The 27,289-nt window shown below is 38.8% G+C and overlaps 4 protein-coding genes, 1 long non-coding RNA gene and 1 other non-coding gene across 11 annotated transcripts; 2 read left to right on the top strand and 4 right to left on the bottom strand.

Annotated features, from left to right (window-relative positions):
* Nucleotides 1-1,642: 1,642 nt before the first annotated feature.
* LOC112189863 lies at nt 1,643-4,925 on the bottom strand. 4 transcript variants are annotated; one of them, XR_005807356.1, is made up of 8 exons: nt 4,711-4,925; nt 4,475-4,580; nt 4,283-4,380; nt 3,890-4,092; nt 3,117-3,183; nt 2,942-3,000; nt 2,276-2,801; nt 1,643-2,179 (listed from the first exon to the last, which is right to left on the bottom strand). It is a non-coding gene; the product is annotated as an uncharacterized LOC112189863 (long non-coding RNA). The 4 variants fall into 4 exon arrangements; XR_005807355.1 differs by having other exon boundaries at nt 4,696-4,924; XR_005807357.1 differs by having other exon boundaries at nt 3,897-4,092; nt 4,475-4,925.
* Nucleotides 4,926-5,412: 487 nt separating this feature from the next.
* Nucleotides 5,413-5,484, top strand: TRNAE-UUC. Its single transcript has one exon. It is a non-coding gene; the product is annotated as a tRNA-Glu (tRNA).
* Nucleotides 5,485-7,757: 2,273 nt separating this feature from the next.
* LOC112186374 (UPF0434 protein Mmar10_2939) lies at nt 7,758-9,027 on the bottom strand. The gene is made up of 3 exons (XM_040514322.1): nt 8,761-9,027; nt 8,574-8,628; nt 7,758-8,201 (listed from the first exon to the last, which is right to left on the bottom strand). The coding sequence occupies exons 1-3, from the start codon at nt 8,859-8,861 to the stop codon at nt 8,091-8,093; spliced, it is 267 nt and encodes an 88-aa protein (XP_040370256.1). The 5' UTR covers nt 8,862-9,027; the 3' UTR covers nt 7,758-8,090.
* Nucleotides 9,028-9,083: 56 nt separating this feature from the next.
* LOC112186372 (pentatricopeptide repeat-containing protein At3g51320) lies at nt 9,084-11,241 on the top strand. Its single transcript, XM_024324758.2, has one exon. It carries the CDS (start codon nt 9,084-9,086, stop codon nt 10,746-10,748), a length of 1,665 nt encoding a protein of 554 aa, XP_024180526.1. The 3' UTR covers nt 10,749-11,241.
* A 385-nt stretch (nt 11,242-11,626) lies between these two features.
* On the bottom strand, nt 11,627-12,987 carry LOC112186373 (SKP1-like protein 1A). Its single transcript, XM_024324759.2, has 2 exons — nt 12,600-12,987; nt 11,627-12,059 (listed from the first exon to the last, which is right to left on the bottom strand). Exons 1-2 carry the CDS (start codon nt 12,894-12,896, stop codon nt 11,886-11,888), a joined length of 471 nt encoding a protein of 156 aa, XP_024180527.1. The 5' UTR covers nt 12,897-12,987; the 3' UTR covers nt 11,627-11,885.
* A 5,067-nt stretch (nt 12,988-18,054) lies between these two features.
* Nucleotides 18,055-23,063, bottom strand: LOC112189091 (protein MID1-COMPLEMENTING ACTIVITY 1). 3 transcript variants are annotated; one of them, XM_024328365.2, is made up of 9 exons: nt 22,724-23,063; nt 22,271-22,418; nt 21,757-22,189; nt 20,549-20,949; nt 20,202-20,311; nt 19,364-19,435; nt 18,932-19,038; nt 18,481-18,577; nt 18,055-18,332 (listed from the first exon to the last, which is right to left on the bottom strand). In XM_024328365.2, the coding sequence occupies exons 3-9, from the start codon at nt 22,162-22,164 to the stop codon at nt 18,280-18,282; spliced, it is 1,248 nt and encodes a 415-aa protein (XP_024184133.1). In that variant the 5' UTR covers nt 22,165-22,189; nt 22,271-22,418; nt 22,724-23,063; the 3' UTR covers nt 18,055-18,279. The 3 variants fall into 3 exon arrangements, with proteins under 3 accessions (XP_024184133.1, XP_024184131.1, XP_024184134.1); XM_024328363.2 differs by having other exon boundaries at nt 22,271-22,421; XM_024328366.2 differs by having other exon boundaries at nt 22,271-22,436.
* Nucleotides 23,064-27,289: the final 4,226 nt, after the last annotated feature.

The following is a 27,289-nucleotide window of genomic DNA, read 5'->3' on the forward strand; positions in this document are numbered from 1 at the left end:
TTAAAAGGTGGGATAGATATTAACCAAGATCAAAAGGCAGAGATATGCATTTCAACAGGAATATCAGAGACCCAAGAAGTGGTACGTTGATGGTAATTAATAAAATCAAACACATTGACCACAAGCTCACACTTAAATGCCAGAAAACAGGGTTATAAATCTCAGAAAAATGAAACGAGATAAGATAGCAACAGAGACCGACTCCAAAAGCAAACTTCAAACACATTAATGCCAACAAAAACAGAAGAAAAAATCATAAATATTAGGAAGATAGCTATACAATGGGATCAAAAATTGCAAAAATAGTTCCCCTTGAAGTTGTCGTCAAGCCTTGATTAATGAAACTGCAGAATACAAGGGGGGACGTAGAGCCTGAATTACGTCTGAATTGAAGAAAATAAAGAAAGCCAATCGAGGCAGCACACAGATGTAGAATCAAAACCATAAAATCGAACCACCATAGGTGGTCGAGTTGGTAAGAGACTCCAGGTGTGGAACCCCCACACCCGGGTTCTAATCCCGCTGACGCTTATTGGAGTTAAATCCCAATATATTCTTGGTGGTCGGGGGGAGGAAGCATTCTAACAAGATTCTCCGAGCACGGATTAGTCTCTGGGTCTAGGAAGCCTTTGAGGATACCGTGTGATTCGCAAATAAAAAAAAAAACCATAAAATCGAGGCAAAGATACTGAAGACATTGTTTGTAGCGTGTCTATCAAAAGAACCATCGTACTATCAAAATTTGCTTAACATGTAATCATGTTCTTTCATAACAAAGCTAAAGTAAAAGCTACATGCAGTACAAAACTGGATACTCTAAACAGCACAAAAAGTTTCAAAGGAAAAGAAAGCAATATGCTGTGAAGTAAACAACTTCTAAACAAACGTCATTATAGGTCATTAAAACAGAGCCAAAAATCTCATACAACATCACAAAATGAGCACAAACATAAATAAGAATAGCTTCCTCATGAGATTCTATATATATATATACGGATATACCATTATAGGTTTGACCACTTTTCTTCTCGGCAAGATCTCACATTCGACTATCCTGAGTGCCTAGCTAGCTAGCAAGCTAGTCCTCTAGCTAACAACATCCTGACAAACAAATTCCATCTTCTTTCAGGTTATTTATTTATTCAATTCCAATAAAAAACAAAGGCTCCGAAACTAATCAACCAAAACAATTCTCCCATGAATTCATCAAAACTCAATGAGATGCATAATATAATCCAATACATTCAAGATTTTCATGTAGTACCACGCGATTAGTGAGTGTTGGGAAGCAAAAGTCAATGCTCGGACGGTGACTCGACCAAGCTCGGATTTGTTTTGACTAACAAATAAATAAATTAACTCAGACTGAAGTGATCTCAAGACTCAAGTTATGCAAGGACAGAAAAAAATTCATATATGCAGATCCTTTAACAAAATAAAGAAGGAAAGGGACACCCTATTAGATCAGTATTGTTGCTACGTGATCAAAACCTAGACCCAAATGCTAAGAACGAAAAACACAACCAATTAAAAGGCTCCACCCACACCAAAAATTAGAACTTTGCAATTCAGATACAATCTAAGGAACAAAACTCTTTATCGAATAATCACCAAGGGTCGAACCCAACAAAATTGACTACAAAATTTACATAAAGATGTTATTTTTTATGCCGACAAACTGGGAGCATGCGGAAATTCTGACTTGTCTATGCCGATCAACAACCCCTCTCATTATCAATGTAAGCAAGACTAAGAACCATAGCAGAGACCAGCCTCAACAACAACAAAAGATTGAACCGAACTCTCTCTCTTTCACTCTCTCTTTCTGTCAATTTTAATTCTCTCTCTTCTAACTATAAGATAGTAGGAACGAATCGATGCTATACAGACAGAATAGCAGTAGTTGGTGCCACTTGATGCTTACAGGTGGAGGGGGAAATTACGCAAAATAGCAAAATCGCCAGTCCACTATTCATAAGAAAAACACTCATTTAGTGTATACTAGAAACTGTGCCCACACTTTGCCGCGAGTTTTGGAGCTAACACAATGTTATTTAAGGACTAAATTTAAAAACATAGAAAATATAGTTGACATGATTAACTAAATATTAAGTCTGTTTTACAACAAAAGATGAAGTAGATCAAGTCCCTCCATCAGCAAATATCTCTTTAGCTTGACCTGAATGGAAAACAAACATTGCATAATTAGGTAATAACAAAAAAAAAAAAATGAAAATACAAAACTAAAAAGAAACCATGTACTAAAATTTGACACCTTTCGTCACCATTTTGTGGAAAATTGTTAGGTATGAATATGTTAGACACCTAATGTGGTGGTAACCCCCGCAGCTTCATCTAGAGCTAGGCGTCAAGCCGTGTAGGAAGACTAGCCCTAGCCACTATAGCGACCCCTGAGAATCACCCTCACTCAGCCAAAGAAAGATGAAGAACAGGAACGAAACTAAATGAGGCGTTTCTAGCTCTAATTTCGGCTGAGCTTGTTGATTGTGGCAAAGCTCAGGAAATATGGGAGAATCAAATACAGTGCTAAGACATAATCACTTTTCAACAATCAGTTTGTTCATGACTGAAATTCATGTTGTATAGGATGGTTGTTTCTTTTCAGTCCTTTTATGTTTGCCTTTGATTCTAGTTGGGATTAAAATTCAAATAGGTGTACTTGAAATGCCCTTTTTCCTTCCACAGTTGATAAGGTCCCTCGAGATATGCCTGGTATCACAGCATGCATAGATCGAAGTTGACAACAATCCAGCGATCAATGCAAGTAGAGTTCAAAGTGTCTGGAAGAATAGAGAATTAAAAGCACCATTAAGCTAAAGTAGCTACAATTACGTTTAAATCATGGTGTTGAAGGGAACAATGAGTAGAACCTCTTACGCTGAGAGTAACTGATAGATCACATGTAAAAGGTAAACAATACCTTGTTAAAGTTCCACGTTCCCATAATAGGAGTGCAATTATCACTATTCCTACATTCAACTGTTCACCAAAAGAAAGAATATATTAAAAAGAGGACTGACAGATAGATTATGTGAAGAGGACATGTTGATTATAAATTCTCTCTACAAACACCCAAAATAAGATTATTTCTTTACCTTGGAGAATCAAGAACTCGTCCTTCAAATTAAGTCAATTGCTTCTGTACAGAAATACTGCATGTAACTGGAATAAAAAAGAACACATCAAATGAAAAAGAATCTTAGCAAAATCAACAACAAAATCAATTGCAGAGCCCAACCCAAATGAGTCACTTAAGAATAGAACAACAAATTGCATCAAGTCGATCAGTCTTGTCTCTAATTGAGTAATCGAGGGGATACAATTCTGCAGTAAAATGAGTATACCTTTCTGTTGTGTTTTTGGCTCATTGATACAATCTAGAAAAGTTAGGATTCAGAATTCAAATCCAAGTCTAGAAAGGAAAGAGATTTGCGCGCAATTTTTTTATAAGTTCTAGGAAAGTTAATCTTTTAGATTCTGCTAGGATTTGTATTATAGGCTTAGAAAGGCTTAGTCTATTAGGATTAGGAATCCTAATCCCATGTTGTAGCAGCAGCTTCTATGTCCTATAAATAGGAGCTGCAGGGGGTTTTCTAAAAATTAAGACAGAGAGCGCAGAAAACTAAGAGTCAAGGTGATAGAGAGATAAGAACTAGTATGAGGGGTTTGAGTGATCTGCAATAAGTACTTGTAAACACCTAAATTCTTCATAGTGCTAGTGAATCTCTCAAGAGAGATCACGAAGTGGACGTAGGCTAAAGTTTTGGCTAAACCACTATAAAACTGCTATGTTTGTTTCTGTTTTCAGTTCATCTATTATTCTGATTTTGCTTAGGTAGTAAAACACAATGATCCTAAGGGGGCTTACACAATACTTTCATCATCCAAAGAGATTCCAAGACTGTGCTGAAGTAAGGCCACATAATATGCTGAAGATAAGCAATACTGCAACAAAGCTTCTTCATCAAATGCTTGATATCTCTTCTTTCACTTTGACCAATCCTCTTCATAGAATTGTTGTCCAGCAATCATCAGATTAGAAAGAAATTCCCTTGGGCCCAAACCAAAGAACTAAGCAAGCAGTAAAAAAGGAGGGCGTAAGAAACACAATATTAAATGCATCTGTTGAGTTAGTGTATACACTAACAGAAAGAAAAAAAAAGTATCATTGTTACCTCCCCCAAATGAACATTAGATCAAAATTGCTTAACAAATTAATACTTAATAAACTGATGACGCTGAAGCATGGAGAGGACAAAACCTTAGATGTGTGAAAGAAATTTTCTGTGGCCAAAAACTTCCCCTGAAGCTTTGGTGTGAAAGTTGATCCTATACTGCAGGGTTTATAGAAACATTTTTCTGATACCAGGCAAAGAGATAATCATTATCAAAACAAAGCGAAAAGGAAATCTATTGCACACAAATATGGTAGTACAATGAAGGAGAGTATAACCTTTTCCTTTTTGCAACATCATGATAGATCAATGGCCTTCAAGGAAAGTAGTTGCAACAGTCACTCAGGTGTTGAGATCATAAACTCAGGCTCTGAATTCTTCAGACTATTTACAAATCAGATTTTAATCAGAAAACATATTATAGGCAAGTGAAAAACAGTAGATCAAACCATATGACTGCAATGCATAGAGAAAGACGATACTATGTGCAAGTAAGTACATGAAAATGCATTACGATGCAGAAAGGGGGACAATTAGCAAATGCCAACTTCCTATTGTTGCTCTCTGTCCAAGCGGTCTAGGACAAACTCCTTTCTATTCAATGCGCCAACACATTTGAATAAAAGCTTGACATCATCAAGATAAATGCAAACCATCTTATCATAAAGGAAAAAGATAAACTCAAACCAATAAAAAATGAAAAAACAAAAACAAAGTCCTTTCCCTCTGTTTTGGGTCTCCTTTCTTTCAAACTCGAGAAAAAATAGAAAATGTCACAGAAATCACATTCTCTTCCAAACAAACAGACCCTAAGATTGAGTAAAATGCTAAGCTGAGCTATCCATTACATAGAAAAAAGCATTACAAAGCTGGGCATCTTGGTACTTTTAACATAAAGCCCAGTTCCTCCAGTTCAGGGTAAAAAGGAAAAGGAAAATTTACATGTTTTGTGGGCTCATTCTATGCCTTCCTCACGATACTCAGATTTTTCATATATGGAGACAATCTAATAGGTTAAAGTCATTCGAATAAGTTGAGCTTGAGTTATTACATAAAAAAGAATTGAGACAGTGTTGGTCTCAAAAGCAAAAATTCTTTTGGGTTCTCGATCAAGTGCATAATTTACCATGATACGAGAATCCAGATTGTGGTATCTATAGCCAATACAAAACTTCTAGACAATAATTATTTCTCTTCTGTCATTGAAGAACAACAATCCATTGTCGTCCAGCGGTTAGGATATCTGGCTTTCACCCAGGAGACCCGGGTTCGATTCCCGGCAATGGAACTTTTTTGGCTAGACTACTTTCCTTTTGCAATCTGGGCTGAATTGAGGCCCATTACATAGATCTAGTGGGCTAGCTCAGACACCTTTGATTGCTTCGGAACTTCTGGAATAGAAGACCAAGATTTACACGACAATGTATTGTTGGGACGCTCGTGGAATAATGATAAGGCTCTCTCTTTCTCTCTCTCTTTTTTTTTTTTTTTTTTTTCCAAAAATCAATGCACCATTCACTAGGATAATATCATTTAACATATAAAATCAATACATTTGGTGCGTTGCAAAATTTTCAATACTGCTAAACCTTCATGTTATACTGCAGAACTTTGGTTTTACAGCCTCAGTTGTGAGCTTTAGCTTAAGGCTTACACTATTGTTAGGCAAATTTTTCACCACTGCAATATTTCAGTAGGGTGTTAAACAATTCACAATTCACAAATCACAACTTAGAACCCAGCTACATGAAAAGAAGAGAAATATATCATCATCTCATCGGTCAGCATCATTTCCACCATTTGAGTCTTCTTCTGCCCTCCCACCGGAAACCGGCACAACGGACACGTCTTCCGGCATGCGTTGAACCACTCATCGACGCATGACTTGTGGAACTTGTGCCGGCAAGGGAGGATTCTCATGTCCTGATGTTCCTCCACTAATCTTGACAAACACACACAGCAAAACTCACCTTCAGCTGCAGACTCAACCAAACCCTCTTCTGATTTGACTACATCATATAAGCATAGCATTGGCTGCTGAAATTTTTCTTTGAAAAAATTGTAGAGGAAGGTGACTACAGTTTTGAGAACCATTTGATTCTTAATGAAGGATTATCATCTCAACAAGGTGTTTATAGAGTTTTAGTTGAAGGAAAGTAATGGGTCATATTTTGTTATTTTTGCTTCGTTTTGAAGGAAGGGCAGTTGCAACTAAAGAGAGTGTTACTCTTGACCTTTCTTATATTTAATTAATCACAGGCAGAGTATAATGAAACCTAATACTTGGTTTTGTTCCCTCTATGGTGTTGCTTCTTTCTTTGCTGCAACATTGCATCAATCAATTTATCTTCAATTTCTGGGAACCACCAACTTTGACAGAAGTTGTGTACCCTTCTGATCTCTGAACTCCTGCCAAAGGTTAATGGTGACCATATAGACGCCTGAAAATATTATTCGAGTTAGGATTGATGTAGCAGCAGATAGTATTTAGAGTTTTAGAGCATCTTCATTGTCAGAAGATAACTAGGAACAGATTCATATAATAGATTTTCCAAGCAGACGTAAAATGCTCGTTAAATTTGTACTATAAGGCTGGAATTTAAGTTATTGCCCTGGCACCATCTAAATTTTCGGGGAGTTTACTAGTGAATCAGAACCTACACGTCCAAAGGCCATCATCCTCAGGAAACTTGCAACCCATAATATGCCGGGGTCAAACACTGCTACTCAGAAGGTAACTTGATGGTCAAAAAGTTTGTGAAACTCAGAGGGTAACTTGATGATCAAAAAGTCTGAAACTTGCATCGAATCTGAGCCACATTTACAGCGCCTTACCCAGGCTACTTGGTCAAGCTGTAACTTTTGATGACTATATAATGATGGCTAACAAACAGACGAGGCATTATTCAACTTCAAATTGAAAACAAGAATATGACTGGGTAATACATGGAAAATCATTGCACCTTATATATTGATTATATTCAATACACTTGAGAAAGTTACATACTAGCAGTTAGCGAAAATCAGACAAGCTAATGGCTCTATCAACCCTAGATGCATGCTTTAAGGCTTCCTTGCAAAATGCTTGGTGTTCAGGTCTGGATTCAAAACCCGGCAAGGGTTAAAATAGTAAAGGAAATCTAGTTGTGTAGGCCAAGCTTTCTTCATATTGTGTATATCTTGGTCCAAGTCCTGATCATTCTAATTATTGGTTTTTCATCCAACAATCTAAAAGATGATAAATTCCACATATTAGAGTCAGGGAAGACTCGGGAAAGGCCTTAAAGTCATGTGAGGACCAAGACAGTGAAGCTCAAGTAAGAGATGTGGGATGTATCTGCAGTTAGGGAAGACAGTCAGCTACTAATCCTGTGGTACTCAGTAACTAATAGAAATGTTCAGCCAGAAAAACCTAGCTACATAGCAGGACTGAGACCAAATATGAACATCTCAAAGATCAACCAAAAGCAAAAGCTGTTCAAACCATCTATACCAGAGAGAAATCTTTTCTCCTCGTAAGTCTTAACACAGATAATAGCAGAAAAAAAGACATGGCAGTCATCAATGAAAACGTTTACATCTGCAATATGGAATTGTTTGAGAATTTATTCAGTTCAAAACTTTATGACAAATCTCAGTAAGTACAAACGTTTCCCACTCGGAAAGATCTAAAAGAACCTCCCTAGCACTACCAGATTCCTCCGAGATAATAAGACACAGATTTTTGAACATGTCCATACATGCTTTCCTCCGGCATTTCCTTATAAATGGAAGAACAAGCCAATTCTTACAATAGACTTAAAAAACACAGCTAAGAAGACAAGAACTTGCAAACTCAATTGGTGACCATACCTTAAGCTTCACAATTGATCTCTTGTGACTACCTCTGCCTCCTCAATCTGCTTTCCTCTTGCCTGAGGATTCCCCACCCTCTTCACGTTTTATTGCATCTGTATCAAGCATCTTGCCATCCGCTGGTACTAAGCAAGGAATCCCATCCTTTATCTATCAAATAACAATTCCAAGTACAAATGAAACAAGATATCAGCCACACTACACGAGATAACTAAAACACCGAGAAAGTGTAATTTTCAAATTTCGACAACCACTCATGTTCAGTCGAAGCTAGAATGCTAAGCACAATGCTTCAAGTAATCCATATGCAAGTGCATTATCAGTTACACAGAGATATAGACAGGTGCATCTTTCACCTTTCAACTCATTCCCATGTTTCATAAATCGCAAAAGAAGAAAATTTAATAAAATTCTGAGCCAGAAATTCTGGGCCTTGATTCATTTTAGCATGACCACAATCCCAATATTTAGCTCAAAGCAAGAAACTGTATGCTGCACACAAATACGAGCACAGGAACTTACAGGATACGAAACACCAATAGCATCACTGATCAAAGAATTCGTTTCCTCACAGAACCTACCAAAATTAACCCAAAACAAAGCTAATTCAACCAACTAAAATAAACACAAAATACCATACACAATGTAATTCCTAAAAATTTAACCTTTTTCTCCTACAAACAGAAACACAAAAAGGACCAGAATTAACCTCAGGGGTTGCCTAGAAAGCGGGCAGACGAGTCTCTCGTATAAGGTCTTATTGAGCCCCGAGGCCGCATCTTTCAGAACCTTAATGCTTCCTCTCACCATTGTTTGTGTTCCTGGGCTCTCTGAGTACACTCTGTTCCAAAGAGACAAATACCCTTATTCCAAACGCACCGTTTCGTAAAGCCCTAATCAAAACGACGCGTTTCGTTTTGGGTCTCAGTGTTATGTACCTACCTGAGCACACCTCGTCGTCGCCTGAGCCACCAAAGCAAAGCAAAGAGACTGATGTGCGTTAATGGCGAAAACCAAGTCAAGCCCAATTGAATGGCACGCATTTCCACGCGAGAACTCTTTCTCTTTCGCTTTCGCTCCGTTCTCGCAGAACCCACAAGGCCAAATCTTTATATCTCATCCGCACACTACTGCTCTTCTTCTTCTTCTCTTAAACCCTGTTTGCTTAACCCCCGTATCTTGTCGGTTCTGGATTCATGTCAGACCCTGGCCCAGATCACCCAAATGCACACCCAATTGATCACTTGGGGTCTTTTCGATTCGTTCTGGGCAAGAAAGCTACTCAAGAGCTATTGGGATTATGGCGATATAAATTTTACGATTCTGACCTTCAGGTACATTGAAAAGCCTGGTGCTTTCTGCGTCAACACGGTGATTAAGGCTCATTCGGATAGCTCAGAGCCGGGTCGGGCTTTGGTGGTCTATTTCGAATGGCTGAGAAGAGGGTTTGCTCCCACCAGCTATAGTTTCGTGCCGCTTTTCGGGGCTTGTAGTAAGTTGGGTGATGTTGAGTGTGGGAGGAAATGCCATGGGCAGGTTTTGAAGCATGGGGTTGAGTCTGTGCTGCCTGTGGGGAACTCTTTGATTCATATGTATTGTTGTTGTGGCAGAGTTGAGCTTGCTAGGAAGGTGTTTGATGAAATGCCTAAGAGAGACGTGGTGTCGTGGAATGCGATTGTGGATGGGTATGCTAGGTTTGGGGATTTGAATGTCGCTCATATGGTGTTTGATGCAATGCCTGAGAGAAATGTGGTTGCTTGGAATGCTATGCTTGGTGGGTATTGGAAGGGAGGGAAGCCGGGGTGTGCGTTGAAGTTGTTTAGGGATATGGTGCGGATGGGAATGAAGGCTGATAGTACTGCAATGGTGAATATGCTCGCGGCTTGTGGTCGGTCAGGTAGACTGAAAGAAGGAAGATCAGTTCATGGATATCTAATTAGGGCATTCACTGAGTTGAACGTAATTGTTGAAACGGCTTTGATCGATATGTATTGTAAATGCAAAAGGGTGGAAGTGGCGCGTGTAGTGTTTGAGAGCATGGCATATAGGAACTTGGTTTGCTGGAATGCTATGATTTTGGGGCATTGTTTTGAGGGAAATCCTGAAGATGGACTTAGCCTGTTTAGTGAAATGTTAGGTAGAACGGAGTCAAACGATGGAGAAACCATCCCTGATAGGTTGTCGAGGCCAACCGAAGGCAGAAGGGGAATTCTTCCGGATGAAACTACTTTCATAGGTGTTCTTTGTGCCTGTGCGCGTGCTGGATTGTTAAGAAAAGCCAGAGATTACTTCAGGCAAATGATTAATGTTTTTCATTTAAAGCCCCAGTTTGCACATTATTGGTGCATGGCTAATGTTTATGTTGGTGTGGGGCTAATACAAGAGGCAGAGGAAATGATCAGGAAAATGCCAGAGGTTGCTGAAGATTTGACAAAAGAATCCTTGGCATGGGCTAATGTGCTTGGTTCATGTCGTTTCCAAAAAGATGTTACTGTGGGAGAACAAATTGCAATATCTCTGATTGACATGGAACCTCAAAACATTGCATATTACAGATTGTTGCTGAATGTCTATGCTGCTGCAGGCCAATGGGAGGATGTTGCTTGGGTGAAAGAAATGATGAAAGAAAACAAGGTCAGAAGGCTACCTGGCTGCAATCTTGTAGACCTGAACGAAATAGTCCATAAGAGTTGGTAAATGTTGGCAAGAGGGTACTTACTATATTATGATGAGTCGAGTGCACTCAGAGGTTGAGTTTGTTTAGGACTGACTTTCAACAGCAGTGACTGGCTCGAGAGATACTGACAGTTAGTATAATGGACATTCCACAAAAGGCAAAAGAAGATACGGGATGATCCGAACATGTAAGGAATATAGATGGTGGTTCTTGGCACCCTGACTTTACAGGACATTTCACAATGGCAAAAGAAGATGAGATGTTCCATACTGTGCAAGGGCTCTTATAGCTTTTCCTAAAGCGGGATTGATCATGCAAAGAATTGTTTTGCATGTTAAGATATCAACTGATTTTTTGCCTCAGTAATAAAAGTGTTTCTTCATTAGAAGCTTTGGCGATTCGGCGTTTGTGGTTTGGCAACTTTCAAAATGAACGAGCAGCGTCTCTTTGCAATATAAGCTTTGCCTTCTTAAGGTTTTAGCAGTTCCTCATATGGGGTTTTCAGGACTCTGGCATGAGCACTCTTATTTTTTCCTCTTCTGTAAATGAGTTCAAATTCTTCTCACTTCTCAGGACCTAAACTAAAAGCTTTTCGAGTGGTTTCTGTGTACAGATAGTCTAGACTTTTAATGTCATTTTGCAATTCTTCAGTTCAAGATGAACTGATGCAATTCTCCTCTTGAACTGATGCTTCTGTTTTCCATTGAAGGATCTAATTTACCATCAATCTTAGAGAGTTCATGTTAGAGGTCTATATTTAGCTTTCTACTTGCACTGCACAGATGCACATTCAAACTCCTGTTCTGTTAAAATCATTAGAGTTTTCACCTTCGTTGCTTTGAAAGCATAAACACAGAACCAGAAGCAGAGTTCCAAGCAATTTGGGATCCACTGGGAATAAGAAGGCGCAGAGGAAATTCAACAACTTAGGGTAACCAAAAGCATTCAGTAGTACAGTAAATTGACCGGCAGGATTGATAATGGAACAAACCACTACCAATACCAGACTTCGAAGATTTATCTACAATTCAAAGGATTCACGACTAGAATAAAATGTACTTCAAAACATAAAATGACATAAGTCAATTGCTTAGCTAGAGTACATAGTAGTAGGTATCATGCCATAAACAACAAAACACCACTGAGATCATCTCCATCTATTCGAATGCCCATTGGTTCTCACGACGCACCTCCTCCTCTTCCTCCGGGGTGAAGTCATTCTTGATATTGAAGGTCTTCCTGATCTCCTCTGGGGTCTTTCCCTTGATCATGTCCGCAACAGTCTGGCATGTCAGGTCCAGCAGATTCTTGATATTCAAGTAGTTTGCAGCCTGTCAATCAATACCAACGTGTAGAAGTGGTAAACCTCCACATAACAGATATTGCAAAATCAATCCACTCCAGAAATCATTCCGAAAATACAACTTATATAATGTAGTTGCTGCACAAGCATAAATATACACCCAACCAACTGACAACAACAGCTCAACACCATCTAATTGAAAGATAACATTGATTACAAATTACAAAACTTAATTTCAATTACCATATTGGGTTAACAAACTTCAATTCCATGATTCTATTCGGAAAACTTCATTTCAATCAATCATATTAGCCAAGTCTTCAATTAAGCATACACAGCAAAGTGACTGAAGTTAACTTCCAATCAAACTCGGAATCGAAATTCTGAAATTAGGAGAATCAAATTCAATCACCGAAGGAAAATCCCCAATTCCCTAACCCTAACCCTAAGAGCTCATCAAACAAAATTACGGCCCTAAATCGCAATCCCGGACCCAACAAAACTAAATTCCCAATTTCAGAAACCCTAAATCACAAACAGAAAGGCGATAAAGATAAGAGAAACGCACCAAGATTAGATCGAAGAGCGTGGCCTGGTCAACCTTAACGAAATCCTGGTCCCAAATCTTGAGCTCTTCCTCGGTGACCTTCTCGTCGGGCTTAGCAGCGTCGACGTGTTTCTTACAGTACTCGATGACCTTGGCCAAGATCTTGCTGGTGACGTTGGGAAGAGGAATTCCGTTATCGGCGCAGTCGTCCTCGATCATGTGCTTGATCGTCTGCGACTCCAGCGCGACGGCCTCTTCGACCTCGAAGGACTCGCCGTCCGAGCTCTTCAGGGTGATCTTCTTCGCCGACGACGACATGGTTTCGAAACGACAGCGTTTCTGGGGTTTCGCCTTTGGAGTGATTGGTATTGGAAGCAATAATGATGGCAAAAAGAGAGAGACAGCAAATTTATAAAGAGTTTTTACTCTTCTGTAGCATTTTTTTGCCCGAGCTACTTAAAGGTTTGAAGGAGATAGTGACACGTGTCTATTATTAGGTCTACCGTCTACAACAGAATCTCTTGAAATATTTCTCTCTCTCTCTCTCTCTAGATTGATTTTGTCTTTTCCCCAATCTTTCTCTGCGCCGCCCCTTCTCCTTTTCTTTTCTTTCTTCCGTTTTCTCTCGTTCTCTTCACTTTCTTCTCTTCTTTTCCTTCTCTGATACAAAAATCAAATATTTTTCACTATCACAGTGAACAACCCAAAATTGTAGAGAACAATTTCATGACTTGATTTTGGTTTATCGGAACATGAAAAATCAGGTTGATTTCTTGTTCTTTTCATTCATTGGTGATCAGTGGCGGATCTAGAATTTGAAAATGGGGTGGGCTACATATTTAAGTGTCTTTTTTTTTTGCGAAGACCAAATTTTTTTTTTTCAGTACAACTATGTACAAATGTAAGAAGTATCGTGTTGTATTCATATCAACGGAGGCCAAGAGGCAAGAGTATTTGGAAGAGAACAAGCGGTGACTGATAGACTATAGAAACGAGAGTGGGAAACCTGAGAGAAGAAGAAAACGAGGGCTCAATTTCTAATGAGTAATGGAATGGACGAAGAGAAGACTGGTACCTAATTATTTTCGAGTGGGCTTCAACATCAAGACGACAATATTTTGATGATACTATATATATAAATTTTTTTTTCTTCAAAATTTTCAGACAGGCTTGAGCCTTCCCATCAACCATGTGGATCCGCCAATGTTGGCGATCATTCAATTGTTGAATTAAGGCCAAAAATTGATTGAAGGGTGTGGCCGATTCCATCAATCGAAGAGAGTTAACTGGTAGGATTCATTTTGAGGTGCATGTTGTCTTTCCCCAATTGCTGCACTGAAGCCCTCAAGTTTTGAATGCAACTCACATATTTAGCTTCCCCTGCTGAAATTCCTAGCTAGGATTTTGTTCTTGATCTTACTACTAAGTGAAGGTTCTTGGTTTTTTGCGTTTTGGTTGTGAATTTTTGAGGTGTGATAATCACGCTGCTTAGTTTTTGACTGATTGGAGAGGAATGTGTGTTCTCGGTTTGCTCGAATTTATTGCAAGGAAATATTTATCTTGGTAACAGTTTCATAGAAGATTTCTGACCCAAAAATAGCTATGAGTTTCATATCATCGAAGGAAAAGAAGTAAAGAAAAGGAGAGACAGCTCTTAAAGGGAGAAAAGGATAAAAAGAAAGTGGATGTAAAGGAAGGAACACACCCCACATTACAAACTGCACACCCTTCCTAATTTTTTAATATTTTCTGATGTCCTCTTATATTTGTTTCCCATATTACCCTTGCATATTACAACATTTTACATTTTTCTTCAGTCTCTCTCTCTCTCTCTCTCTCTCTCTCTCTCTCTCTCTCTCTCTCTCTCTCTCTCTCTCTCTCTTGTATACTCTATTGAGGGATTTTCTGAAGCCTGGTGATTGCTGTGAGTTTGACTCTCATCAAGAGAGTCCCCCGCCAAATTCTGGACATTGGCTCCTACACCATTCTTATTTCACTTTCCTCTCCCTTTCTCCTTCACCTTCCCCAATCACTATTGCTCCTCTCCTCTCAACCTGAACTCCTACTTCTTCGACGACCATACTCTCCATTTCACCTATGATTTCGAGTCATTCTTTGCCTCTCTCATCGATAATTCCACCCACAAGACCCACTTGAATCAAATCCAAGCACAGTTGCTTGTACTTGGTTTCCATGACAGCGGCTTTTTATCACCAAATTAGTTAACTACAGCTCAAATCTTTGGTACATTTCATATGCCCACCAGGTGTTTGATGAATTTACTGACAGGTAGGGATCCGATCAGTTTGGACACCCCAGATCATTTGAGAAGAATCAAGGTCGAGACCTGGATCGTTGACCCGAGTGCTCCTACCGGCGACCCAATTCCATCTTCACCGTCCGGCCACGAAACGACGGTGGACCACCATCAATTGAAGCGTCTCTTCATCATCGACCTCTTGGTGGTCTCGGATCATCCATGCACTGGCTGTAGAGAGAGAATTGAAGGCCCGAAGTTCATGATCCTCTGACGGTTTTTGGGCAAGTTCCGGCAACTCCAGCGTCTGGCCACCCCACAACGGCGCACCGGCACTGTTCTCTTCGTCTCGACGTCGTCGTCACACTTCTAGTGGTAGTTCGTTCAATCGTCAACCGTGGAGGAAGAATCGACGACGAGAAGTTTTTGGAGCTCCGGCAGTCATCATCGAATTCCGGCCACCAATTGACTTGCATGTGGTATGAAAATCGATCCCCTCGTCATGCTCTCACGTTAGTCTACTTAGCTTTTCACTTCGATCGATTTTGACTGATTTTGGTTTTGGGGTTGCTTTGGCTCCGTGTCTTCGACGCCGGCAAGTTTTCCAACGATCTTCTAGGTTGTTCGAGGTATGAACCTTCTTCTACTCGTTGTGCTCTACACGCTGGTATAATTGGTTTTCAGTTTTGAATGAGTTTTGATGGATGGGTGTTTTGAGAGGATGAGATGCAACTTTGACTTGGTTGGAGAAGAAGGGTAATATGAGAAACAAATATAAGAGGACATCAGAAAATATTTAAAAATTAGGAAAGGTGTGCATAATGTAAAGTGGGGTGTGCAAATTTCACTCATAAAAGAGATGTAGACCTTTAGATCTAATATTGCCACATGTCTTAATCTCCTTCAAAGCTTAGGTAGTTCAGGCAAAAACAATGCTCAGGAGGATCCTCTCCTGAAAATATAATGATAAGAGAACTTCCATATTAAGAAACTCTTAGGCCTCGTTTGGTTCACGGAAAGAAAAGTAATTCTTTTGTCTTTCCCATGAGAAGGGAAATGAAATTCCCCAACGACTTTCCATTCCGATATTTGGTAACATAAGGAAAATTATTAGGAATTTTGTTAAAAAATTTGTAAATAATGTAATAAAATACTATGTTGTGAGTAATAAATGCAAGGAAAGAAGGAGGGAAAGTGATTCCCTTGGGGTTTGGAAAGAACCCCTTTCCCCTTTATTTTCCCTTCCTTCAAGAAATGATTTCCTTTCCTTTTGCATCCCAAACGTAGGAAATGAACAAGTTTCATTTCCTGATGCTTACTTTCCGCGAACCAAATGTGGCCTTATATCGGTGGTTGGGCTCTAATGAGGATTTTCTAATTAAATGGTTGTGAGACCCATTTTCGATCATATTTCGGTAAATCAACCGTTAGATGTTTAGATATTTATGAGTACATCATTTTTGCAAATTTTCGACCAAATGATTATGAATACTTTAACGATTTTCAATTTGGTTGAAAATTTACATAAGTGATCTACTCATGAATATCTAAATATCTAACGGTTGATTTGCTGATATCCTTTAAAATTCCTCATTAGAAAAATAGGTCTCACAACCGTTAATTAGAAAGTCTTCACTTTAAAAGTCTTCATTAGAGTCTCTCCCATTTTTGGTATCATCTGCTGATATCCTTCAAAATGTCACGTGATAGGGTCGAGTCATCGGAGGCGGGCGGCCGTGGAGTGAGGAGTGGTTGGTGGTGGTAGAGGCAGAGTGTATCGGAAATGGGTGGAGATCAAGTTGGTTGTGGAGGTATTAGGGTTTAGAGGTGAAGCATTGACCATTTTGCTCGATCTTTATGAGTTTATTTGCTTGGTTAGCGTACAGCATGTGGAACCGAAAAAGTCTTATGGTTGTGAACCAAAGCATTTTCCGATAACATTTTAGCACGGCGGAGAAGAATGTTAAAATCTCAAAGAAACTGATAGCACAATTGCAAGTAAAGTATCCAAGCTCATTTTCATGGCATTTGTTAATATAAATGATCCGGTATCATTTTTATTTAGCACTTATCTGGTAACACTGTATATTTTTGGTCGATCTGAAGGTGTACCAAAAGCCCTGGGGTCGAAGGTCAACTTCCATAATAAATAAAGTGTGTTTCTAAATGTACCCAGCAGAAATCTAAGTACACCCAGCAACTTATTTAAATTAAAAATATATAAATAAATTCTACTAATTTTCCCATTATGCCCCCATCTCTTAACATTTACCCAGATTTTTCCAACATCTTACACCCAGCACAACATCAAGTCGTTCGCAATTCAAGGTTGTTTTGCCTATGAGACGTTTAATTGCAAATATCTTTCTATGTACTTCTGTTAGGGTTTCCTGATATAGACGATCGAATTTATTTATATAAGCAGCTAGTGTTAGTTTTCTTTGTAGTATGAGCATGATAGGGCAACCAGCCTACTTTTCAAGGAGTTTTGTTTGATTTCCTGTGCAATTTCACAGTTTGGTTTGTCAATGATCAAGTTCCATAATTAAAAGCTCGGTAGCCTAGCCTACCTTTATTTAATTAGCTTAGTCTCATTCTTGTCATCACCGTTAAAAAATAAAAAATAAAAAATAATTGTTGTTTTTCTGGGAGTAGAAGTACTCTTGGTTAGTTTCTTCTTCTCTCTGCATATTGGAATCTTGTTGATTTTGGATACAGAGACAACAACAAAATGACAAATCAATTTCATGAGATGAAGGCTTATTAAATAGGAGTGAAACAAGTGCAGTGTTGAACAATTGATTCGCACTTTTGTTAACTCTTGAAAGAAATTCTTTTGCTTTAATTGAAAGTCAGTACAACCAAAAACTCAAGTAAATATGTTTGCAAGCAATTAGCATCGTAGAATTGCTCCAGTTACCCATTTCTACCAGAACATGTATAAATCTGAATTTCTAACCGATGAAAAGAGAAAGGAAAGAAGATGTTGCTGGGTATGTTTTTTGTGACATTATTTTGTAGAACGAGGGTATTATGGAAAATTTAACTGGGTTTAACTAAATATTGTGGGATATAAATAATTAGCTGGGTACATTTAGAAAGACCCTAAATAAAACAAGATTATGTGATCATTTTCTATATATAGGAGCAAATTTTAAGCAACCCACAAATGTGGATCCATATTCCATAGCCAGCCAAGAGCGAGTAAATGCAATCACATAAAACCAATTGGTTAAGTCAAACATTTCTATACTATTTTTCGCAAGGATACAAGAAAGTCTATGATACACAGGGTCATGAATCTTAAGAAATAAAGAACAAAGAGCTAATTTACATATGAGTAAATTTTGACCACACATAAATTCCCCGCATAAGTTTCAGTGGCAACTAGCCATTACCTCTACATATGAATCTCAAAACACTGAATAGTGCTTGAATTATCGCTTAGGATTCCATGTATTGTGAGGGTGGAGGGCTAATTTTTGTCTTCTCAGGACCTGCAGGATGGTTTCATATCAAACAATTAGCATATTGGTGCAGAAGTAGTGATCAATCTGAGATTAGATTTCTCAATACTGTGTTACATACAAGATTAAAGACGAGGTTCAAGAGAAGATACAAAGTTCAAAACATGGAACCACGTACCATATGCCATCCCACGTATTTCGACTTCTCGCCATTCTTGGACAAGGGCACAGCAGCAACACATAAAATGTGAAAGGAAATCATCAATGAAGCCTCCCTGCCAAAGCAAGAAATAAGAGAGACTATAGTGGAGGATAGTGATTAAATGCATCATTGCTGGGTCATATGATAATAGCATGTCACTTGTGTGGATTTATCCACAGTCAAATCTTTTGCAGTGATATGATCATACAGTTTATATAGTTCAAATGCTGAGATCTATGTATGTTTTAACACTTGAGAGCAATGATCTATATTTTCTTTCAAATTACGAGCCGCATCCAACAGAGGTGAATGATCAGAATGGATGTATGTCATGTCTCATAATGCATACAGCCCACAAATCCATACCATGCAGTGGGAGGACACTAAGATTTTGTTTTTGAAGTGCAGGAAATGGGAAAGGAATTACCGAGATATTCAATGTCTTGCGAAGTTTCCTTCTAATGCAGCATGTGTAGCAACAGCACGACAGTACTAGCGAATACGCCATCAATTCATTACATGCTTCAGCTGAAGCTGTTAATCATCAGGAAAATAATATAAAATCAGTAGCCATGTGTAGAATGTGAAGCTTGCAGCATTGCATTTCTACAGTAGAAAGAGGAAGTAATGGAACAACAGGCTGCTTTGTGTTATATACTCCACAAGCCATCAATATTTCAGTAGATGCATTGGGAATTTGGGATGTGGTCTGATTTTTACACACTCCTAATCTATCCAGTGTACAACCCCATTATTGTTGGCCTGATACATATTGTTTAACCATTCTCAAAGCTTATACGATTCCTTCATAGCTTATAGTTTAAAATTAAGTGCAGAAGTCCAGAACCAACCAACTTACACATGTGCCTGTTAGTTGCCACAGTAGCAATTTTTGAAAATGTCCCACAAGGATAGAAGAATGTCTTGAAACCTGCAAAACAAATGACCGGCTTAGGTAAATGGAAATATTATATCATACAGAGAACAATTTTCCCATTGAGCACTTGAAATAGAGGATAGTTTTAGTGCATTGTGTCATATGATGCACTTAACCCCAACCCTGACCACATATATTCATAAATACACATCACTTGAACTTACTTTGAGCCTAGACTCATCAAAAAACCTATCCCAGATCAAATAAATCTTACACAAGCATTTTCATGTGCATTGGTAAATGGGAGTTCAAGAAAAATTGCGTTTTAGTCATTTTCTCCATGTATTAGAATCAAATGCGTGAAAAACAAATGAGCTAGGAAGATACCTCCATGGTTTAGAGTCATATATTCAGAGGAGAAGAAGTTAGACAATTGTATGATATATATTGTGAGTTCACTCATTCTATACAAAAATCAGAGACAGCAGACTATGGAAACTGACTCTCCAGAATCCAACAAGATATGTGAAGTAACTAATGCACATATTTCCCCTTTGGACTGAATGGCATGATTTCAACAGAATCTATTCTAACCCTATCTACCACCCCTTGATGACCTGAGGCAACGGTCAAGAGCAAAGACAATGTATGATCTCGCAGAAAAAGAAACCCAAATTTCCTGTTATTGTTGTTCAAGAGCTCATATAGGATTAAAAAGCACATCAAACGTACAAGGAAAATTAAAGTCAGACTAATGAAATTAAATTACCCTGATTATCAGCTTAATCCACTTCTTGACTAAAAGCGAGAAAGAACTTACACAAAGAGGGCTCCGAGCAACAACCTAGAAGATCAGTATTCCATTCTTCATGGTAATGTGAACCTCTATTTGACAACAGATCATGTCCGGAAGAGACTGAAGATGTGTTTCTGCAGAAGAAGAAGAAAAGGGCATCAAGAAACAGAAATATATGAAATCCATTCAGCAGCAAAATCGAAAAGGGCAATTATTTGACATTTTGATGTTGAGTAAAAACGAGATTGAAATTGGCATTAATATCATCATAATTATATTCAACAATTGCAACACCAATATTTTGTATGTGCTATCAAAGTATCAAGACTGCATAGAAATTACAGATGTACTAAAATCAACAGAAAACTAACCTAGAAATGTGAGGTTGACTCTTCTTGTAGTTTTTTTCATCAGATGAATGTTCTTTCGCACTATTGACATCTGAATGATTCCGCTCGAATTTCTTCTGATTTTTTTCAGGGGAAGAGTTTGCAGCTACAGTTTCAGTCACTTCTATCAAACGCTGAATCACTTCACATTGAGTCACATCATAAGTAGATTGCGACCGTTGTAGTTCAAGTTGAAGTTTTTCATTTTCCTTCTCAAGCGCCTTGCAAAAAGGCAAGTTTGGATAGGAGCACGAAAGCGTTTTCTTCAACACTACAGTATCGTTTTTACAGGGATCTGGTTTAAGGATCACATCGTGCACCTTCCTATCCTCTTCATCCAATGTGTACTCACGTTGATCCAGTTCAATGTCTTCCAGTCTCTCCTGTGGTTTGAGAGAAGAATGAATGAACTAAAATCAGGCTAAACTGTTATAAAGTGCAGAAATAGCCAAAGAACTGTTGGTATGAAATAGCCAAAGAACTGTTGGTATTGTAAGCAAATAAGAGTTATAGTGCTAAATGTATTACATATGAAAGTTAAACAAACTACAGATTATCAGATCTTTTTTTTTTTTTTTTGAAATGGAATTCTCAGATTTAATTATAGAGCTTAGATTCAGTTATTCATTATCTCAGAAACTGCCAGTCAAGGTGCATTGCCCAATCATGTTGAAAATATGAGTGAAACCAAAAGTCATAGCAACAAGATGATAGGAAAACATTGAGAAGCTTCACACGACCTACTCTCCATCGCTTAATTCTTCATCAAGATGGTGAAACACCCAACCTACTTGAAAATTCACAGCAAGTCTGTCACTCAACGTCTTAATAAACTGACACTTAAAACTAAAACTCTAAGTAGACTAGACCTCCTAGCTACCTACTCACAGTAATCCATCTCTGACTCTGCAACTACCCAACCACCGAGTAAATTGGACTTGCAATAAAGAAGTAAAGCATAATTTTCAAGTTATCTAAATGGAAATCCAATACGTTTCTGAGAGTGTACAACTCTACATAGATACTTTGCTTAGAGGGCAAACCTGTTAAAAACAGTGGATGGCAGATAATCACCTAAACAAGGGCAACCCAACTAAAATGTCTAATCCTAAAGCAGACAAGGAAAACAACAACAATGAAATGAAAATCAAGAGCAGGAACAAACAATTAAAAAAAAAAAAAATCAATACCCTGACTCGAGCATTATCCACTAGAGTAATCAAAGGCACAAGCTTCAAGTATCTATCAATTTCATTCTGAGCCTTCCTGAACTGGTACACGATGTTCCATCCCATTGCAAGCAGATACAAATAGCTCCGGTCTTGGCAGCTGTTGACCAAAATGTATGACCTCCTCAGAGCCTCCTCCAGCTGCTCCAACGGCTCTCGAGTCTCCGGATACCTCTTGAGCTCCGAGATCTTGAGTTGCTCCAATAAATTCCCGATCAGCTTCAGATGCTGCGCAAATTGCCTGCAGTTCTTCTTGTGCATTCTCGCCGTGGCCGCCGCCTTCACGATCATTCCGATCAGCTTCACGGCGTCCAGCCCCGTCAACTGAGCCACATTGGCAATATCCCCGAAGTGGTCCCATGACGCCATTTTCTCCTCTCAAAACCTTCAAAAGCTACAGAGATGGCACTTGCACTATAATCACTGAGATTTGACTTTAATATAGACCAAAATTAAGCTTCAAAACAACACTTACTCTGTAAACGTTGCAAATTCTGGCAAATTTATGCTTTCAGGCCGGATCAGAAGCTCCTCCGCCGGAAGAAAACGTCGAAAATTGCAATTTTCTGCGGAGATCTTCAGCAATTTGAGCTTTGTAACACTTGAGAGCCAGCACATTTAAACTGCTGCCAAAAAAGAAGCTGAGAAAATCAGATAACGAAATCTTCAATTCTTCATGCTTTACGCTTCTTGACTCGCTTTTCAACGCTGAATTTAACAAAGCCGAAAAGAAAAGGAAAAAAAAATGACATAAACAAAAGAAATCCGTTGTTTGCTTTATCCCTTCAACAAGAAAAATCATAAACAAAAATATCCACCGCCGTCACCTCGCCAGAATCTTCAGAAGAGAATATGCAAATTTCCCTCAACAAAAAAAAAGAAAAGAAAAAAAAAAGCAAAATGAGAGTGAGGCAAGTGAGAGTTTTACCTTTTTCTTCCCTGGTGTAAATTTTCTGAAATCCTTGGGCTTTGGGTTGTTTTTTATTGCATGAAACTGGAAGAGAAGTTAAAGAGGAGGCATCGGAGTGCGAGCAGCGCAGGGCATTGCTTTGCGGGCACGAGTTTCTTCTTCTTCCTGCTCCCTCCTCTCTGTGGACTTCGGAAGATTTTGAGCAGAGAGAGAGAGGTGTGAAAACTACCACTCACTCACTCTATATCCTCCATCTTCTTCTTCATCCCAATTTTCTATGTTAGAAAAGGCTTCGGTGTAATTTGTCCCTGTGTTGTTTTGCAGGAAAGAGTTGCTCTTTGGCCTCCAGTGCACACGCCACGCCAGAGAAGGTGGTGCGGGGAATTTAGATTACGTATTTGCCCTTGCTTCGGTTTTGATTTTACGACAGTGCCAACGACCTTTTGGCCGACGGTAACGGCGTCATTACTTGTTTAATTCCAAAAAAGTAAAAACTTTTGGCAGGTTTGGTGAGTTTTAAGCTACTTTTCTTTTCCTTTTTTTTTTTTTAACCTGCTTTCAAAATTTACATGAACACCACTTTAAATCGTAAATTAATTTTCTCACTATTTATTAGACAAAAGTGATTGATGTTCATAGTGTTTGATCCACATTATTGTAAGAGAATTGTCGTATATGATTTTGTCGGATAATTGTACCTAAAAATTTTCATATGTGTGCATTGTGTGGTACTGTAGTTCTTACTAAAATATTGAGACTGTTGTAACTCTTGCATTTGTAATGGAAAAATAGAGTCTTACTTTATCAAAGTCAAAAAAGGCAACACGATCATCTTATCTTCTCAATTACAAACAGTCTACAATCTCATAGTATTGAAAAAAAAAATCTACAATTTTAAAACATTTTTTCTTTCTGGTTATATTTAAAACATATATTTCTTGTGGAACATGTTTTGGAAATAATCTATATAGACTTGTTTAAATTATATTTCATTGGACCTCTATCAAATTTGGAAACATGCTATATTAAAAATTTAAAACAAGCTACTCTTCATCTTCATCTTGACCTCCCAAATTTTAGATATAGTAAAAAAAATTATGTCTCTTTTTCAAACAAAAAAAAAAATTATATGTCTTAAACTCTTAACACGTTATCTTGATCGATATTAAGGATTACGAATTTGTTTAAGGTTATCACGATTTATCTTTTTCTTAAACAAATTTTTTTTTTAACATAGTCACATTCTATCTAATTTGTTGGGGTCGATTTTTGATATTCTAATTGTGCAAATACTTGGAGTACGGGTGGCCGATATTTACCCCAAATCTTTTCTCTTTTTTCCCAGTTCCCCTTATGCTAGGGCGGAGAGTGCTTTGACAAAAAAAAAAACCACAGAAAAAAAAGGGATTTTGTCCATTTACCCCATTTCTAGGGATTTTTTTCCCACTTACCCCATTAAGTTTTTTTAATTCTCTCTTACCCAATACACTCTAAGAGAGTCTTCCCTAATACCTTTTTTTTTGTTTTTAATTTTTTTTTAATACCATTTTACCCTCACCCCCTTGTTACTTAGAGAGAGAGAGAAAAAAAATAGAAGAGAGAGAAACCATGGGAGACTTCGCCGGAGCCGGTCACCGGCCGCCGGAATCCGGTCACCGGTCGCCGGAATCCGGTCACCGGTCGCCGGAATCCGGCCAACGTTCGCCGGATTCCGGCCAACTTTCGCCGGAATCCGGTCACCGGTCGCCGGATTTCGGTCACCTACTGCCGCCCACAGGAATTTGCTGAAAATCTCACCGGAAAGTTATTTTGCCCCCAATAGACAGCTATTGCCCCCTAGTAGATGGGCAATAAACCTCTATTGCCCCCCAATAGACGTCTATTGCCCCCTAATAGACGTCTATTACCCTCCAATAGACGACTATCAGCCATGTATTGCCCCCCAATAGATGACTATCAACCATGTATTGCCCCCCAATAGGACTTTCAGTTGCCAGAATGGGAACTAATCTCCATAAATTTAGACAAATAAAACTTTGATTACAGAAAAAAAAACAAGGAGATTACATCAATTCAAAATGTCTATTGCCCCCCAATATCCGTCTATTGCCCCCCAATAGACGACTATCAGCCATGTATTGCCCCCCAATAGCCGTCTATTGCCCCCTAATAGCCGTCTATTGCCTCTTAATAGACCTTCAATAGACCTCTATTATCTCAATATAACTTTTTTCTTTTCATTTTTCTCTCCTACTAGGCCTTCTGCCCTCATTTTATCCCAAATAAAAAAAAAACCAAAGAAACAAATGGACTTGCGCCCCTAATAAAACATTTTGTTGTCTTTTTTGCTTGCATTATAGGCCTTCTGCCCCATCTAGATCGACTCCATTCTTGAAACACTCCAATAAACTCTGAGAGCTCCAAAATCATGTTGACACTTCTTTCAGTCTAATTCATTCAAAAACAGATTCACAGTATCGATTCTTCAGATCTCAACATAAACACCAGAATTGAACAAATGCTCTGAAAGCAAACTTGGTTTCAACAAAATTCAAATCATTCAGCATCCTAGCCAACCTACATCAGATTCAAAAGCGGCATCCTAATTCAAAACTAGGTTCGAAAATTACCGCCGGAGACGAAGATCTAGTAGGTCGAGTCGTGGAAAACGCCGGAAGACCACTGCCGCCGTTATTGGCGCTATTGTTGGAGTAAGAAGACAGCGCATGAGGCGGCTGGCCAGGGAATCAGAACCCGAGATCATCGTCCTCACCACATCAGAGGGGATGAGATCGAGCTCCCGGAGGCTACCGGTGGACCTGTAGCTCGAGGTGTTCGATGAATCGCCGCGGCGGAGGAGGACTTAGGAGTGGAACCGCCGTCATCGTTGGCAGAGAAGTCATCGACTTCGAATTCGGCTCTGTGATCTGCGGAGAAGTGGTGGCTGGAGGAGGTGAAGGAGCCTGGTCAACATCCCCAATCTCCGATTCACTTCCTTCAGGTTCAGCATTCTTCCGATCTGGATTAGGACCAGCCAGTCGTCGAGGTCGACTCCGATCTGGACCGAGTCGTCGAGGTCGATTCCTCTGGTGACGACGCTGTGGTGGGCGGCCCGAGTCTGGAGGAGAGAGGTAGACTGCCTGGGTCGAGCGCCGGAGCTCGTGCGCCGGAGCTGGAGACGCCCTGGCTCGTGCGCCGGAGCCGGAGGTCAGTAGGAAGGGAGGGAGGGAGGGAGGGAGAGAGATATCGGCACTAGCTAGAGAGAGATTGATATTGAGCGGTAGTGGTTGTAATTATTTAATTGACTTGAGGGTAAAATGGTCATTTTGTGTGAAATTGTGTATGTGGGAAAAAAAATCTGTTGCTGGGGTAAGTGGGAAAAGTTTGGCTCATTTTGGTGCTTTTGGGCAAGAACCCGAAAAAAAAAGGTAGAGAGTGATTATTGATTAATGGTAACTAATATTTAGGCAGGTTTTTAACTTTTTAATCGATGGAAACAAGGTGGCAGCTGAGGCAGTAAATGAAGACAGCTCAACCGACAAGGTCGTTGAGAAGGGGAAAAGGGTAAAAGAGTAATTAATGAAAGTTTAAGGCTTTAACTATAAACAGTAACACACCGCATATTCTAATGGGGCCATAGTGGGGTTCAACATCAATTCTCTGGCAACTGCCAAGTGGACCCAACTAAATAGTACGACCGTGACATACTCCACATGACAGTCGTGCCACGTGTAGTTCGTCTAGCTGTTTCAGCACAACCCATTGATAGCTCTCTCTGTCTCCCCTTCTAACATGAAATTCTTTTCCAACAAATTTATTTATTTTCTTATCGACTTATCCAAAAAATAGAAAATAAAACCACCTAATGAATGAATATCTTTTCAGAGATCATACAATTTCAGTAACTATTCTTTCAACATCGTATAGAAGATGACGGCGTCTTTCTTGTAATTGTCTATGAGATATTATTAGAACAATACAATCTCTCGAGATTCTCCATTTTCAGTAACTTTAAAATAATTCGTGTGGTAATGTTTTGACTCATATAACTCATGGTGTCTGTAATTACATTAGTACTTTATAAAGGATATATCATGATATTCAGTTTTCTTCATAAAAAAGCTAGTGAAGTAATGATACTTCGATTCGTTATAAAAAATTATGATTTTACTCAAAAAGATAGCCCTCATTCCAACTTGTTTAATAAGATCACAACTAAGAAATCAAACACCCGAGTAAATCATCTAACGAGTAAAAGAGGCGTAAGGAACTATCCTAAAGTGACGCTTCATATCCAAAAGTCCAAAACTACTAAACCAATGAGACTATCAAAACACCCTCTATTTTAATGAATTTCAAATTCTAATTATCTTAATTGACCGCAACCCAATTACCCTAAAAGTGATTTTGATAGAGTAATATTTGTGACAAAATTCATTTACATTATATCAAAATCAGCACACTTCTCATTGATGTGGTTGAAAGTTGATCATTATTGTACTAAATTGTTCTTTAGATTGGACTCAAAAGAGAAGAAAACAAATTGTTGAGACATGATGAAGGAATGTGGTAGGGACACCAATT

Source organism: Rosa chinensis, chromosome 2 (genome assembly GCF_002994745.2).
Source record: "Rosa chinensis cultivar Old Blush chromosome 2, RchiOBHm-V2, whole genome shotgun sequence".
In the NCBI taxonomy this organism is placed as follows: Eukaryota; Viridiplantae; Streptophyta; class Magnoliopsida; order Rosales; family Rosaceae; genus Rosa; species Rosa chinensis.

Bases quoted from the DNA above. Each gene is read 5' to 3' on its own strand.
- LOC112186372 (XM_024324758.2), top strand. From the start codon at position 9,084: ATGGCACGCATTTCCACGCGAGAACTCTTTCTCTTTCGCTTTCGCTCC.
- LOC112186373 (XM_024324759.2), bottom strand. From the start codon at position 12,896: ATGTCGTCGTCGGCGAAGAAGATCACCCTGAAGAGCTCGGACGGCGAG. The intron at 12,060-12,599 runs GTGCGTTTCTCT...ATTGATTGACAG, and splicing joins CGCTCTTCGATCTAATCTTG to GCTGCAAACTACTTGAATAT.
- LOC112186374 (XM_040514322.1), bottom strand. From the start codon at position 8,861: ATGGTGAGAGGAAGCATTAAGGTTCTGAAAGATGCGGCCTCGGGGCTC. The intron at 8,629-8,760 runs GTTAATTCTGGT...TAATTTTGGTAG, and splicing joins CTTTCTAGGCAACCCCTGAG to GTTCTGTGAGGAAACGAATT. The intron at 8,202-8,573 runs GTAAGTTCCTGT...GTTATTTGATAG, and splicing joins CTATTGGTGTTTCGTATCCT to ATAAAGGATGGGATTCCTTG.
- LOC112189091 (XM_024328365.2), bottom strand. From the start codon at position 22,164: ATGGCGTCATGGGACCACTTCGGGGATATTGCCAATGTGGCTCAGTTG. The intron at 18,578-18,931 runs GTAATTCCTTTC...TTGCTTTGGCAG, and splicing joins GCAAGACATTGAATATCTCG to GGAGGCTTCATTGATGATTT. The intron at 18,333-18,480 runs GTACGTGGTTCC...ACCATCCTGCAG, and splicing joins AATACGTGGGATGGCATATG to GTCCTGAGAAGACAAAAATT.